Source organism: Mus musculus, chromosome 18 (genome assembly GCF_000001635.26).
Source record: "Mus musculus strain C57BL/6J chromosome 18, GRCm38.p6 C57BL/6J".
Lineage (NCBI taxonomy): Eukaryota > Metazoa > Chordata > Mammalia > Rodentia > Muridae > Mus > Mus musculus.
Genome location: NC_000084.6, coordinates 31,694,855 through 31,712,141, shown reverse-complemented (window position 1 = coordinate 31,712,141; position 17,287 = coordinate 31,694,855). Strand labels below are relative to the sequence as shown.

General features: G+C 43.9%; 1 protein-coding gene and 1 long non-coding RNA gene across 9 annotated transcripts in view; one reads left to right on the top strand and one right to left on the bottom strand.

Moving 5' to 3' along the window:
- The window catches only part of Sap130 (Sin3A associated protein), an 88,701-nt gene that overhangs the window by 10,927 nt on the left and 60,487 nt on the right, over positions 1-17,287 (bottom strand). For all 8 annotated transcript variants that reach the window (NM_001357554.1, NM_172965.3, XM_006525951.3 and 5 more), the window contains 3 exons: positions 13,262-13,620; positions 696-944; positions 408-533 (listed from right to left, as the gene is read on the bottom strand). In NM_001357554.1, coding sequence (NP_001344483.1) covers positions 408-533; positions 696-944; positions 13,262-13,620 — 734 coding nt within the window. The remainder of the gene's footprint in view (positions 1-407; positions 534-695; positions 945-13,261; positions 13,621-17,287) is intronic.
- Gm52327 lies at positions 10,768-16,784 on the top strand. Its single transcript, XR_003952556.1, has 3 exons — positions 10,768-10,932; positions 14,122-14,183; positions 16,697-16,784. It is a non-coding gene; the product is annotated as a predicted gene, 52327 (long non-coding RNA).

The window sequence follows — 17,287 nt, the reverse complement described above, 5'->3', positions numbered from 1 at the left end:
ACTCTAGCCCATCCCCTAGGTCATTCTAAGTGCTCCACATAGTGTTGATAAAAGATCTTTTAGAAAAAAAAAGTGTATGGAATTGTTTTAACATTGTAGAAAGCACATCGCACCTCTGACTATGTTAAATTTCAATACAGGTTCCTTTCTTGGGGGAACCAAAGAGATGAATGTATCAGTACTTGAGGAGCTGTCAGCACACAGAATGTATTAAAACTAAGGCTGGCTTCTCCTTATCCATTTCACCAGGATTTCAATAAACACACAGCTTTCTGGGGTAAAGAATAATGTTCTATCGTTATACTGGGTTTTACACATTTTTGTTATCCTTTTTTACTGTGATTACAACATAGCTTACATGTTAGACCATTACATGCTCAGTACTAGATGTTTCTCAGGAAACTAACCTTTGACCCGGACGTCACTGTACCTCTGAAAGTGGTGATAAGCAGCTTTCCAGGGGTTCCGATAGTGACGTAGCAAAGTAATGGGAGGTCTGGGTCGCACTGGGACATACCTCACACCTTCCTCATCTGTTCAAAAGAGGAAAGGAGAAGACATTAAACAGTCTAGTTTAGATCTTAGATAATCCTCAACGGTCAACTGCAGCAAGAGAGATGCAGGTGAGACTAGCTGGCGGGGTTCTGATGTCGGGAAGCTAGGCGACAACTGCCGAGCTCTCTTACTGCTCTTACCAATGTACTCTTTGGGAGGAGACTTGCGCTTCTCAGCCTTTACCAGGAGACTCTTGGCAGCGGACTTCTCATCGTCAGTGCTGTTTGTCTCCATCATATCCCCCTCCTCTGTCGAGATCACGTGCTGCTGCTTTCGAGGCTTTTTCCTTGGGGAGGCACCAGGTGGGAGGTCACTTGGAGGCATGGACAGGTTGCTTGCCAGCAAAGCAAGAGATGGAGACACCGTGTTGGTGGCCAGAGGAGGGACTGCTGTTGGGGAGGGAGCACACACACCAATGAGCACACTGGAAGGCGTCACTTGATTTCCAGAAGAACAATTATGAAGACAGTGTGGGCTGACAGGTACAGAGGTTTCTTATGGGCCTGACAGTATGTCACATATTCTAATTGAGGCAGGCACTGTGAACTTCTTCCTATCACTCACTGGACACTGTGTGCAGACAAAAGTTAACACTAACCTGAAGTAGGATGGATCATACAGCTTGGGTGTACAAATTGTAACCTGTTACTTTTTAAAAAAAACAGATTTATTTACTTATGTGAGTGCTCTGTTTTCATGCACTCCAGCAGAGGGAATCAGATCCCATTACAGATGGTTGAGTCACCATGTGGTTGCTGGGAACTGAACTCAGGTCCTCTGGAAGAGCAGTCAGTGCTCTTAACTGCTGAGCCATCTCTGCAGCCCGTTACTCACTCCTAACAGCCACATCTTAAACCACCATCCCTAATAACTCGTCTCACATCTCCTTATCTTCTCGCTTCCTGTCACTCAGGAGAACCGTAAGGTGTCAAGTCTGGTTCTGTATACACACATGAATGCAGACAGTACCACTACTACTTAGCCTTGTAACTATGTATGCTAAAACCATGTTCTCTGGTAGGGTTCATTTACATTTTCTGCCCTCTTACACCTATATCCCTTTTGCTGTTACAAGGAAAAGACTACAACATCCCAACTTTCTATCTCCTGTCTTCATGGTGACCAAACATTCTCTCCTTTTCAATCCTTCCAACAAAGGCTGAGAGCTTCAGAATGTCCCCGAAACACTGCTGGATGGGTAGCCTACTCTGCCTAGACAGAAAGAACTTAAGAACTTTGATTCTCCACAGCTTCAAGAATATCATCAGGACAAAGTCATTCAAACCTGCAAACTATTAAAAGACAATTTATTTATTTTTTCTTTTTAAAAGAGTAGCTGGGATCATAGGCAGTGAGACACCCGACCAGATCTCTTTGGAAGAATAATTTCTTCCATCCATACATCTAACAGCAGCTGTAATCCCCCCCCCCCCCCCCCCCCAGACAGGGTTTCTCTGTGTAGCCTTGGCTGTCCTGGAACTCACTCTGTAGACCAGGCTGGCCTCGAACTCAGAAATCTGCCTGCCTGTGCCTCCCGAGTGCTGGGATTAAAGGTATGCGCCACCATGCCTGGCGCAGATTTTTTAAAAAAAAGATTTATTTATTTTATGTATATGAGTACATTGTAGCTGTCTTCAGACACTCCAGAAGAGGGCATCAGATCCCATTACAGATGGTTGTGAGCCACCAAGTGGCTGCTGGGAATTGAACTCAGGACCTCTGGGAGAGCAGTCAATGCTCTTAACCACTGAGCCATCCTCTCCAGTCCAGCAGTTGTAATCTTACTTTGTATTTTGTCTTGAGTCACTGTTTTCCTTTTAGGCACTATTGCAATGGTGTAGAGTCAATGAAATTCAACTTCATATTGTTTTCCTTTTCATTTACTTCATTAGATTCTTCTTAAAACTGTTCTTTGGTGTTTTCCTACACTTATTCATTCATTCTGTCTGTTCTGTACACACACACACACACACACACACACTATGTATATAAAATTTAAAAATCAACACAAAACAAAACAGGTCTCACTGTTTAGCCTGGCTGGCTTATATGTCACTATATGGACCAGGCTAGCTCAAATTTAAGAGACCTTCTTGTTCTTGCCTCTTAAGTGCTGGGATTCAGGGCATGTTCTACCCTGTCTTAAGTTCTAGTGCTTTAGATAATTGCTAACACACTGCTCAGGGATGGATGTCATGGTGAGAAGCTCTGCTGCTGTATTAACCTGGGTTACAGTTTAGATCAGCCACAGCAACTGCTGTCTATGTGGTCAGACGCTCAGACTAGCACTGGATGGGCCTCCATTCTCCAAACTGAAGCTTCTTATCTCAGATCAAATGGGTCAAGATTTTCCTCTGGATAGCTAGGGCCTGTGTCCTCCACAACGGCAGTAAAGATGTTCATGAAAATGAATTTTTGAAGGGGTGGTGGTGTGTGCCTTTAATCCCAGCACTTGGGAGGCAGAGGCAGGTAGATTTCAGTTAGGACAGCAGAGCCACATAGAAAGATCCTATCTCAAACCAACCACCAACCAACTAACCAACCAACCAACCAACCAACCAGCTAAAAACCAAACCAAACCAAACCAAACCAAACCAAACCAAACCCAGTTTAAGCCACTGGATCAAGGATTTTACCTCAGCTGTTACCCTATCTAAGGCACACCAGCACACCAGAAACCAACGCACTATCATTTAGGTACTTAGCAACCTCCTGACATAACCTCAGTTCCTACTATATTGGAGCTACAGCAAAGTCACTTAGGCCTGACAGTCTTTGGAACCCCACACCTACACCTGGGTCGAGTAAACAACATTTTTTTCTAAGCTACTTTCTCTATTAAGCTGATATTTAGGACTATGTCAAAATCTTTTAATAAACTCCAGGCAAAACCACTGCATAAGGCCAACATAACGATGCTGTGCCAGCATCTCAGGAACTGTCCGACCCACGGCAGATTCCAAAGGATCAACTCCTTGGAAGGTTTGGTTTTTAGAATGAAGGCCTCTTGGCACCTCCTTGCCGCCAGGCAGCTTGGCTTCACCCTCAGGAATCCAGGCATTCTGAGGCTGCTACAAGCATGGTCCAACTAGTCAGTGTGGAGGATAGATATGCTACTAACAATGTATTTTGTTTCCCAACCCTGCCCTGTTCCTCGGCTTCATGGCCAACAAATTCAACCATTTCCTCCACTAAACCTTCCTGTCATGACTTACTGCCTCACTGTAAGCACTAAGAAACGAGGTCAAGCAACTTCTACCACATTCTTCATTAAAAACAAAACAACTCAGCATGAAGGAGTGGGTCAGCGAGAGACTGCCTGCCTAGCACATACATGTTAGGCCCTGAAGTTAATTCTTAGACCCACGAAACCCAGAACCTTCCTCTTGATATCATTCCTTCACCTACTGGACTGCCCAACGTCACTCTACTGTGCCCTAGGTTTAGCTAATTCCATTTGTGCTTCACCCAACAACTAGCCAGCCCCTGCTGAGCACCTCCTGCTGGGCCACACACTCCCATTCAACTGAACCTGCAGCTTCTGGAGGTCCGATGTCTACAACACAAAGCAAACTGTGTTAGTCAACCGAACTGACTCTTTTGAAACTTCTGGTTCAAGCCCTGGCCTGCTTCTGGTGGGAAGTAAATGTTGTTTTTGGCTATCAACTCCACCTGGCCTTTCCTTGAGCTGAAAGCCCTTCATGGGCCAGCTCTCTAACCCCAGTCGGCCCTCCTTTGGGTGGGGTTCTCTGTCTTCAGTAGGAACAAGATTTGAAGGCCCCAGAGAGATTTCTGTCCCATCAGGGGCTCAGGCTGGCTCTGGGACTCTGGGCCTTCCCTGCTCTGTGCACTGTGACATTCAGATGCTCCCTGGGACATTCCAGGGTCCTACGGTTCTCACAGTAGGGCCAGAGTCCTGGGAAGACTGCTGTGTTTCCTAACACAAAACTGAGTCCTTTTGGTCCTGAGGACAGTCGTTGTTCTCAACCTTCCTAATGCTGTGACCCTTTGGCACAGTTCCCATGCTCTAGTGACTTCCCCCTCCCCAGCTATAAGATTACTTTGTCATTTAATTTTGCTTTTATGAACTGTGATGTAAATACCTCACATGGAGGATTTCTGAAATGCCACTCTGGAAGGGGTCATGACCCGCAGGTTGACAGCCACTGTCCTAGGAGGCAGTTTTATTACATGTGTCTGGCCGCATGAGCCAGCAGAGGCGCTGCAGTGTGTGCAGGCAAGAAGGCATCAGTATCCCCTTCACCCCCATCCCCGCCCCCCTTTTTTTAACCCGTCCTGAGACCCCAGGAACCTTGTCAGCTTCTGAATTCAGGTGCCACCTCAGAGTGGCCAAAAGGTGTACTGGAGTGTCCTTTATCTGCACTGCTTGGGTGGGGACAAGAGACAGAAGCCAAGCTGGTTCTTCTTATTGAATTCCAAGCTTGCCTCTTCTGAGATAAGACATTCTTTGTAAGCAGGGCAGTCAGTGGTGGTGCATGCCTTTAATCCCATTCTCTGTGTTCTTGGGATCACTGCCTCCTGTGCCTGTGATCAGCCTTTGTTTCTGTCCCACCAAGCCTGGATACTCTTGCCTTTGTTTACAAAGTAAAAACAAACCAAAACAAAACCCAAACAAAGTCCACCTCAGACCCAAGCATGATGGGAGAGAAGAGAACCACCCAGAAAGAAGGCACCGTGCACTGAGAACAGTTAAGAGGTAAACTACTTCTAAAAGAGGCTACTGTTATTTATCTATGGTATAAAGATGTTTATAATAAAACAACTAATGAGCTGCTCACACATGAGAGGGATAAAGGAACCCTCTACCTGAAATCTCTCAATAATGACTCCAGCATCATAGCCAGCTAAACTGTTAAGATGCTGTAAACATCAATTTAATGCTAATTATAATAGATAACTCTACATGCTACATACTTTCTATTAAAAAATATGGGTTAAATTATTTTAGGTAGGATGAATTATATAAGTAAAAATAAAAGTGGAACCATAAAAGCTTGCAGCCATGTCACAGAAAGTCTGAATATATATTACTCGGGGCTATGGAGGATGAGACTTTAAGATAATATTATACCCATTACCATTTCTACTGTTCCTAGTGCTGTCATGGTTCTAACTCATGCTAGCTGACTTACAATTGCATATCTAGTCATTATGTCTTCCTAGCCTTGTGATGGGTGAGCCACCTGGAGGTGCTGAGTCATAACAAGACCGTGGTAGGAATCAATTGCACATCATCTTGCTCTACGTGTCTGTCTTCTTATAAATGGATTTTACAAAACTTGATTTTGTAAAAGTACACTAAACAAGATTCAGGAAAGCAAGGTTCCCAATTTTTCAACAGATTGTTCTTATATTTTAAAGTTTAGTTTGGGGGCTGGAGAGATGGCTCAATGGTTAAGAGCATCTTCCAGAGGACCCAGGTCCAATCCCAGCACCCACATGGCAGTGCACAACTGTCTGCATATCTCTAGCTCCAGGGATTTAACCTTACCCAGGGGCTCACACCACTACAGACATACAAGCAGGCAAAGCACATAAAATTCAAATAAATAAATCATTAAACATACATTTTACTTTGGTATTAAAAGTTTTCAATTCAATAATTGTAATTTTTAAGGTTCAAACTTTTTTTTTTAAAAAAAGATTTATTTATTTATTTATTTTATATGAGTACACTGTTGCTGTCTTCAGACACACCAGAAGAGGGCATCGGATGCCCATTACAGATGTTTGTGAGCCACCATGTGGTTGCTGGAAATTGAACTCAGGACCTCTGGAAGAGCAGCCAGTGTTTTTAACCGCTGGTAAATTATCTTAGCTTATAAAACCCTAATCTTGTGAGATTTATTAATTTATTGTAAACTGTTGAGAAATGAAGGTAATCAAGGCATGTTTTACATACACTGTTTAAGTTAGGCCTAAAGCAGGCAACTCTAACCAACCTTAAAAGTAAACCTGAAGCTTGTTTAATGTAATATTCAGAATCAGGTCTACTGGGCAACGGTTATGGAGAGTTCAACAGTTGAGGATACTGGGTTAAACTTACAGTATGCTTTTGGGGCTAGCCACCCCCAACCTCATGCTTCATAGCACTGCTTCCCATGCACAGACAATGACTCCATCAGAACAAATGACAAGTTAGCCCTTACAGGACAGTCTGCGGCTCCTATCTCGGCCTGTGTAGGCCAGACCAAGACCACCTCCTTATCTGTAGGGAGGATGAATTACTCCCCAGGTCTCACCTGGCAGTGATGGATTCCCTCCCCCAGTGGAGGATCTCAGTGGCCTGTCCCCACATCCTTATTGTCTCAACAACAACGAGGCACACAGCATTTACTCTGCACTCAGTCCCGAACTGACATATGAGGATGCTGTCAATAGAGAACCTTCGCACATGCGCCTGCCACCTGACTGGTGAGGTATCTCTGTGTTACTTCAACTAGCCATGACCTTTACCCTGGCTCTCAATTCTCCTCTTCTAGCAAAACTAATTCCAGGGTCAGGAAATCAATACCTGATTGTGTAAGGAGTCCCCAAGACAGTTTTAAATAATCTACCACCGAGGCTCTGCACAGGGCGAGTCAGCAGTGTGACACACATTTTAAACACTTAGCTGCAGGCGTCCTCCTGTGGATCCACCACACCCAAGCAAACAAAGCAACACTGCCCAAGGAGGAAGAGACCTGGCTTAGAAAGGTCCACCCAGATCAGCCTCTCGGGGTCACTTCCCAGAGAGGATGGGTGACCAGCTCTTCAGCCTTGTTCCTGTTGCAAACCTGGAAGGCAACAGGCGTAAGCCTGAAGAATCGAACAGAGGACCTTTGGAGACAAGGATCAGGACGCCCTCCCTCCCTCTGGACTCATGGTAATATCAGCCACAATGCTTCTTATAGGGCTAGCCACAGCATCTCCCCAGGACTATACTCTGACACAGAGCATTTTACTAGCTCTGCGGAATCCAGGAATAACAGGATTGAAAAAAAAGTGATCTGATTTCTTTAATGAGTCACGCTCACCTATGCATCCAAGTAACAGTTGGCTCTTGAAGGTAATGTAAATATTTTCCAAAAATCAATAGAGCCTTCCACCTCTGTGTAAGGCTCACATCTATAAACCGCTGAGAGAAAAGCCAGCGCTCCCTGGCTCACTAGCTGACCGCCTTACTCAGAGCCCACGGGTGCTCGTGTCCTCCTAGGTCTAATGACTGGGCCATGTTTACTTAACCAATTACTAAACGCTGTAAAACAACAACTTGTTAAATTTATGTACCCATGGGCCCAATACAACCTTGCATAACAAGTCAGGGCTTTGGCTCTTCCCTAAGTGAACTGGTTTCAGCTGACCCTACCCTGTGCTTCACCCATTTACCATATGCAGCCCATATTAAGCATACCCTACAGAGTGCAACCTTCTCATTCAGCTGCACCTGCAGCTTCTGAGGTCCACTGTTTTACAACATAAAAGAAATAGTTTTAATAAATTAAACCGAAACTTTGGAACCCCCACCCCACACATGTAATTCTGTTTTGGGGGTTTATAAACACCCTACTATATGGCATTAGTCTGCTGGCAAATAGAGAACTGTTATCTGACCTCCCTTGAGTGGCATTCTCCTGTGGGACAATACTAGCACCCTTCTTTATGACAAAGCTCTCAGAAGCACTGCTACGGCTGGGCGCATGCCTATAATGGCAGCACTTAGAAGGCCGAGGCAGATGAACGGATTTAAGACCAGCTGGAGTTACACAGTGAGACTTGCTTGAAAACAACAGTCTAAGGGCTGGAGACATCACTCAGTCCACAGGGTTCTTGTCCACCATGCAAGAGGCCCAAGGCTGAATTCTCCCAAACGGCATAAACGAAACAAAACAAGAAAAAAGAACAGGTGTGGAGTGATGATACACTGGTAATTCCCGCATTTGGGAGATGAGAGGTAGGATCAGGAAATTCAAGGTCATCCTTAAACTGTGAGTTTAAGGCCAACAGTGACAAAAATAACAATATAAAATCACATAATGCTGGATATTGTGGAACATGACTCTACCTCAGACATGGGATTTTGAGGCTGGAAGATGGTGAATTTGAGGCTAGCCTGGGCTACACTGTAAGGAGAAGGGAACTTACCCTGGATATGGTGATGCACGTATGTGACTGCAACATGTGAGACATGAAGGCAGGGGGATATGGACTGCAGAGCCAGGCTCAGAGTCCTAGATTCATCAGTCACTACCCACTTGGCTCCCCTCCCCGTCTCTTCCCTGACTTTAAGCATATCTGGCACACATAGGCTTTCACACATACTGCTCTCTCTCTAAGCCTGGAGTGAGAGCCCTTTTGCTAGCACTTTAGCTCTGTCCTGTGACTCAGGGGTTACCTCCAGAAGGTGACCTTATTTATTTCTCCCCTTATTTATTTCTGTGTGCACGAATGTGCCAGGGCACAGGTAGAGATAAGAAGAAACCTTTTGAGCCGGGTGGTGGTGGCACACGCCTTTAATCCCAGCACTCCGGAGGCAGAGGCAGGCGGATTTCTGAGTTCGAGGCCAGCCTGGTCTACAATGTGAGTTCCAGGACAGTCAAGGCTATACAGAGAAACCTGTCTGGAAACCCCCCCCCCCCAAAACAAAACAACAAAAAAAAAACCCCAAACAAACAAAAAAACCAAACCAAACAAACAACCCCCCCCTCAAAACCAAAAACTTTTTGGGAGTCAGCTTTCTCTTACTATCTACCAGTGGGTCTGGGAGACTGAATTTAGGTCATCAGGACAGCCCCCCCCCCCCAAACCAAAAACTTTTTGGGAGTCAGCTTTCTCTTACTATCTACCAGTGGGTCTGGGAGACTGAATTTAGGTCATCAGGACAGGCAGAAAGCACTCTATCAGCTGAGCCATCTCACCAGCCCCACAAAGAGGCTCTTAAGATCCTTTTCAAAGTTCCCATGTTAGGTCTTCACTGCTATGAGAAAACCCTCAAGGGTGTGTGTGTTACTACTGTTGTTATTATTATTGGTTGTGTAGGTTCAGAACCCAGGGCCCTGTGCACACTAGGCGAAATGCTTCACCCCAAGCCACACAGTCACCCCACCGGTTTTATTTTGACTCAGCTTTTTTTCCCCCTCAGAAACAATGGTAACTCAATTGCTGGGTACAACAACTAAAATTCTAACCTGGTAAGCCTTATTAAATCTAAATCCTCCAGCAAATCTTGATGGATCCACCACTGAAACCGGGAGACACTCATAACTACATCTTGTCCTCATGCTATCCATGTCCAAAAAGACCTAACTCTCCTGCTTCTCCTCTTCTTCCGCCCAATCCGGAAGTCCCTCCTACTCGACCAGTGATTGGCTGCTTTATTCATTAGGGGATTGGTTCACAAGAACAGCAGGCCCATCCACAACACTTCCCCCTTTCTGTTCTTCTTCTTCTTCTTCTTTTTTTTTAAAGATTTATTTATTTATTTATTTATTTATTTATTTATTTATTTATTTATTTATTATATGTAAGTACACTGTAGCTGTCTTCAGACACTCCAGAAGAGGGAGTCAGATCTCGTAATGGATGGTTGTGAGCCATCATGTGGTTGCTGGGATTTGAACTCAGAACCTTCGGAAGAGCAGTCGGGTGCTCTTACCCACTGAGCCATCTCACCAGCCTCCCCCCCCTTTCTATTCTAATAAAACCCCAAACCTTTCTCTCAAATATAAATAGAGCATAACTATTACCATTTTGTAATCTATAAAGTATAAGACAGACCTAACACCCAGTCCATCATTTATGTCATCAAGACAGAACATTGTCATCTATCCTAAGTTAAAAGACTTATGATTCTACCTTGACTTACATCCTGGCTTTAGATTGGACGCCATCTGAAAGCCATCCTCTCACATCTGTTCTCTCCAAGTAAACAGCCTGGGGTGGCTGTGAGACTGGAAGTAGTTTTCCAACCCCGTCAGAAATCTGAGAATGTCCAACATTAACTCAAATATATAGGAAGCCTAACACAGCTTCCAGAAGTGAGACAAATTGTAGAGAGAGCTGCCTACCTATACAGTGCCAGTAAGTCAGTAAGATGGAGCACTTCCGTCTTCAGCCTTCTGGCCCAGGAGCATCTGACAGGCCTTGAGAAACAGGAAGTGAAGGAGCAGCCTATCCTGTCTCAGGAGAGCTAAGCTGTCCCTTTTCTGGACAGTACAGGTCTGCAGATGAAATGAGGCAACTCTTGCCTGGTGGCTGTCTCTTGACTCACAACTTTATAGTCGGCTCCACTGTTTCTAGGCTACAGGCCTAGGTCTGTGTGGTGATACAGACTTGCTCACCTCATAGAAGCCAGGAGCAGAGACGGTTGACTAAGAGGTAAGATTTGCCCGAACATGGACTGCACTATCCCATCAGCTGGTGGGCCAGGATGGGGGGAAAGGAGGGAAGGAAAATCTCATTAAGGTAGGCATTTGTAACCTGGCTGCCATGGCACAAGCCGTGCCATATACTCCCTCCTATTATGGACAAACATCTGAAACCTGTGCCAGGACAAATTCCCCCTCAAACTGTTTCTCTCGGGAATTCAGTCCCAGTGAGGACCCACACATCGACTTCTGTCCATTGCTTTGTTTTCCCCAGAGCACTCAGGATGCCTCTGAACAAAGTATTCTATTTATCTTGTCTTTTTACACTCTGTCCTTTTCGCTAGCATGTAAGCTAGAAGACAGTGGTGAAATGTTTGTTTTATCAAGGTGTGCTACTGGTTTGAAAATAATTCCCAGAACCTTACAGGTTGATGCAGGAATACCATTGGCTTCTTGTTACACACTGTGGCAGGGACTATGCAAATGTGTCAACAAGCAGGTGACAGAATTGAGACCATTTTGTTTTTTCTTATGGCTAGCCATAACATCTGTAACTGGATTACTGAGGCAAAAACCCTCCAAAACCAACAATAACAACAACAAAAAACCAAACCAACAAACAAAAGCAAAGCAAAGCAAATCCATGGTATATGGGATAATAAAAGAAGCAAAAGTTAATAAATAGCAGGTTTTCTTATTGATTTACTTTTGAGATGATGTATTGCTCTGTAACCCAGGGCAGTCTGGAACTTACTGATACTATAGGCTAGCCTTCAACTCATGGCAATCTCACTTTAGCTTTTGAGACCTGAGTGTTAAGTCGCTTGGCTAAGCAGCAAGTTTGAAAAGCTATTACAGACAGCACAACCATAAGTGTTATTGTATAGTATGTGTCAAAAAGAGGCATTTTTCCCCCTTACATACAGGCTACCAGCATTGGGTGAGCACAAAAATCATTTGACTTTACACCAGAGCTTCTTTTTCCTTTTTTGAAACAGGGTTCCTCTGTGTAACCACTTGACTTATTTTATAAACCAAGCTGGCTTTGAATTCAGAGATCTACCTGCCTCTCTGCCTCTGCAGTGGTAGGATTAAAAGCATGCTGCACTGTGCCCAGTTACAACAAAGATTTTTCTGTTTCTTAATGTTACACACATTCTAAATGTATTTTAAGTAGTCAGAAAACACAGGATCCCAGAATAAATTGTTTAAAAACAAAAACAAAAACCTCCACACACATATATTCACACACCTCAAACAAGAAAAGCTGAACTTTTAGGACTTGAGAGGTGGCTCAGTGGTTAAGAGCACTGGCTGCTCTTTCAGAGATCATGGGATTCAATTCCCAGCACCTACATGGCAGCTAGCTTACAAAAGTCCTAAAGGATCAATGCCCTTTCCTGGTCTCCGAGGGCACCAGGCAAATACGCAGTGCACAGACATACATGTAGCCAAAACGTCCATACACGTAAGTGAAAGTGAAGGGAATAAGAAAGTGAGCAGACTTTCACCACCTGGAATCTTTGAGCTGAGGGAAAGGCATAGGGAACAGTTGTAAGACTTTACTAATCATGTTCTGGATGAAGAGAGCATTTTTAAAACAATAATTCTTATTTTATTACATAATAAAACAACCAAACCTGACAGGAAGCATATTATAAATTAATAATTTTTAGCTAGAATTACTTTAAAATCCTTTTAAATGTCTGATTAATCATCACAAGGAAGCTATATGAAAGATATGCATGGGGGAATTTATGATTATAGCTAGGAATTAAAATTACCAAAGAGGCAGCAAAATGCCTTTGATTTTTCCTTCTTTCTTTTTTTTTTTTGAGATTTATTTATTTATTACATGTAAGTACACTGTAGCTGTCCTCAGACATCTCAGAAGAGGGCATCAGAGCTCATTACGGATGGTTGTGAGCTATCATGTGGTTGCTGGGATTTGAACTCATGACCTTCAGAAGAGCAGTTGGCGCTCTTAACCCCTGAGCCATCTCTCCAGCCCAGCCTTTGATTTTCAAAGGGTGTATGAGATGGATCACTGCAGCCATGCCTGATGACCTGAGTTCGGTCACTGAGTCCCCCCATGAGTTGTTTCCCTGACATTCCTAAGAGTGCTGTGGTATGTGTACACCTACGTACAGAGGCGCAGAAGTAAGTAATACAAAGAAGTATTCATTAACAGTAGACTTCCATTTCTTAGAAATGAAGGAAAGGCAGATGTGGCAGCGCCTACTGGAGAGTTCCAGAGTGGCCTGAGGTGGGTTTCGGGCTGACAGTCACACGAGAGAGCTAGGAAAGGGATGGTTACTACGATCAGAAAATGAACTTACTGGAGACAGGCCTGGTGATGTCCACTGGCTCCGCTTCTTCCTTCACTTTGATCTCAGGAACAGGAGGCCCCAGGACCGTGGAAGGAGTGCCGCCCACTGGGGCTGACAGCGTTGGTGTGGCAGCAATGGTGGTGATGGGTGGAGTGACAGGCACGGCTCCGGGAATGGTGGAAAGGGCAATGGCTGGTTGGGATGGAGGACTGGCTGCCGCAATCATGCTGGGAATGGTCGGTGGAGGCTGCTGGGCAGTCGGAGGGACAGCAACGGTAGGCTGTTCGGCATTTTGATTGGATATGGTCTCCAAGGACACTGTAACTGGAGTGGCTATAGACACATGCACTTCGGATTTAGGTTTGGCACTGAAACACAGAAAGAGAGCATTATGTAGCAAATGAGACAAAACTGTCTTACTGTGAAATATCTCCAAGGAGGGCTGCTTATTTCTTTTTAAAGAACACACACAACTGATACTCTATTCTTTAATCTTACATGTTCATCTTCAAGTTAACTTTGAAAGAAAATCGGCTCTTTATTTTCTTATGCCAGGGATTGAACACAGGGCCTTCAGTATGCTAAGCATATGTTGTAGCACTGAGCTGTACTCTAGCTCAGAATTCAGGTCTTTGAAATAGCCTATGTTATAAAGCTGAGAGCTAAAGTGCTTGTCTAGCAAGTCAAAGGCCCTAGGTTCAATCTCTAACACAACAAAAATAAACAAATAAAAAGAATTTTTTTTAAGTTTCCCATTCTGTCAAGGCTTTAAATGCAATTCGAAATTCCTGAAGTCACGTCACTGAACCTGGAATATGAATTTTAATATGTATGTTGTTATTGTTGCAGTTTCTATTTCTTTGACACAGGATCTCGCTATGTACTTCTGCTTGGCTTCCAAAGTAGAGACACTGCTGCATCAGTCTCCCAGGTACTGGGATTAAAGGCGTGTAACATCAAAAAAAGGGTTTTTTTCCTTTAAGGTACAATTATATTCACATTTCCTGGGTACTTGATATTTTAAAATGATTTATTATTATTTATTTAAGTGTATGTGCCTGTATGTCTAGGCATGTGTGTGCAAGTACATGCAGAGGCTGGAAGAGGCACTGGATCCCTCTCAGCTGGTATTACAGAAGCTGGGAGCCACCTAACTTAAGTGCTGGGAACTGATTGCGTTGTAAACAATGTTATGATAGGTCAAAAAAATGCTATTTAACAAGATGAACACTGGGGATGCTACATTTAAGCAAAATAAGTCGGTTAAAAAAAAAGTCAAATTTGGGGAATAGCTGCTTTTGCAGAGGACTTGAGTTCACTTTCCAGTGCTCATATGGTAGCTCACAGCTATGTGTACCTCCCGTTCTAGGGAATTCTATGCCTGTTTCTGGACTCCTCAAACACCAGGTCTGCATGTGGTACATGCAGAAGCAGGAAAAATGCTCATACAAAGACAATAATTACTTTAAATGAAAAATAAAAGGCCCCCTTCTCTAGTCACAGACTAAACCCCTCCTCCCCCCAAACAGGCATGAGAAGTACCCCATTTCAATTGTTGGTCAGGGTTGTCCAAGAGATCCCCAGAACATTATAGATTATTGTTGTTGCTCTTAATTGTACCCCAGGGGGAAGATAAAATCCTTCTTGCCAGAGTTATCATGTACTTTGGACACAAGACTCAGAGGACCGGAGCAGGGTGTGACCTGAAAGCTTTCTCTCTAGTTTTCATGGTACCAATAGGCACAAAGCAAACTTCCAAAGGAGGGAAGCAAACAATTGTCCTATCCAGTTGTGATGCTTATGAACCACAACAAAGACCAGCATTGCACTGTAGGGTACAATAGTGGTAGACACACCTTGGCAGTAACCAACAGTTTCCTAATTGGAAATCCTGCTTGGTAATGGTAACCTAGCTAACTACTTGGGAGTAGTGAAGTCATACATCTTGGAAGAGGAACCTGCAACCTACGCTTTGCTAAAGCAGCATAATCCCTAACTACATTTTAAATATTTATTCTTCTACTCAAAAGATTATTGTAGTTCTTACCCTGCATCAAAATCAAGGAGAGTTTTCTTGCAATAGATGGAGACCATTATAGGAAAGTAACTAAGTGTAGAGTTGTACCTAGTTCCAAACGATCCACCTACATCACAACTCTTGTATTCAGGCTCAGGAATCAGTAGAGAAGAGGTGAGAGAGACTCAAAGTTTACTGTGATATTATAACTCCCAAAATTGTCAGAGAAGCTCCATTCACTAACACAGCTGCCTAAATATGACCTGATTAAAGACAACCCTAATAGACATATTAATATGGAAGAGGGATTGCTCATGAGGCCTCAACTCTAGAGACAGAACTACAGGCAACTAAGGAATGCTCAAAGCAGGAAATATAAAGAGAAGGGGGAATATTATAATTATATCAGATCTCAAAAAAATTTAAAAAGTCAAACACTATATAATTTGGATTATATGATTCCCCGAGTAGTCAAAATTCATATTAATAATTCATAGAAATGGCTGTCAAGGATTACAGCCAGAGGAGAGAGGGAGTTAGCATGTAATGGATTCAGTTTTAGTTTGGGAAGATGTTTGTTGAAACTCAAGTGTATTTACTATTAGGCACAATACTGCAATACTGATAACTACTGACCCACACTCAATAACTGGCTCAGATGGTTTCTCAAAAAACTGGAAGGCTATCTGACAAATAAAGCATTGCCAGAATATATAAAGAATTGTTAACTCAACACTTAGGAAAGCATGTAATGCCACCATAAAATTGCAAAACACACTGGATATTGTTCCAGTATGATGGTTCAGTAGCTAAGTGACTGCTATGAAATCTGATGATCTGAAATTGTCCCATCAGTCCCACATGATGGGAGCTGTGCACGGACTCCTCCAGTAAGCTGTCCTTTGACCTCCACATACATGCCGTGACACATGTGCACCACACTCCTTCTCCCAAATAAAATAAGATGTAAAACGGGGAAGAAAGCTGACTAGAGTTAAGTGTTCTAGTTTGCCTCCTGTAGCAATAAAACACTGACTGAACTCAACTTGGGGAGGAGAGAGCTTGTTTGGTTTATGCTTCGAGATCACAATCCATCACTGAGGGAAGCACAGTATCTCCAGGCAGGAGCCCAAAGTAATCTTTATCATTTCTTTCATGATCACTCATCTATCCCTAAAACCAGGCACGTACAGGAAGTTCCTTTGCTTGAGTGTGTGAGTGTGGGCAGCTACGACTCCAGCTGTTTCATTCATGAGTGTGGGCAGCTACGACTCCAGCTGTTTCATTCATGAGTGTGGGCAGCTACTACTCCAGCTGTTTCATTCATGAGTGTGGGCAGCTACTACTCCAGCTGTTTCATTCATGAGTGTGGGCAGCTACTACTCCAGCTGTTTCATTCATAATCTAAACTCTTCTCTTTTTGGCAGATGTCACACAGACCGGTCATCGCAAAACAAAACAGAGCAACAACAAAAATCCCGAACCAAAACAACAACAACAAAATCAAACCGAAACCAACCAACCAACCAACCAACCAACCAACCAGCCAGCCAGCCAGCCAGCCAGCCAGCCAACCAACCAACCAACCAACCAACCAACCAACCAACCAACCAGCCAGCCAGCCAGCCAGCCAGCCAGCCAGCCAGCCAGCCAACCAACCAACCAACCAACCAACCAACCAACCAGCCAGCCAGCCAACCAACCAACCAACCCACCCATTCTGCATGCCTGTGTGGGGCCTCATTTCCACAACTTCCCACACCATGCTTTGTACAAGACACTTTGTTCCACAGATCTCTTCCCTTAGCCCTCTGTACCTGCTCTTAGTTTCAGGGTATACCTGGGCACTTCACAGCATGGCTCTCACTTCTGAGGGCTAGTTAGATTTTTTAGAACTTTAAAACTAGGTCTAGGGCTACAGCTGAGCCTGGGCTTCCAATGTTTGAGGTCATAGGTTCAATCCCTAATCCTGTCACAAAACAAAGGGAAAGACCCGCTCCCCCCCAACTACCTATGAA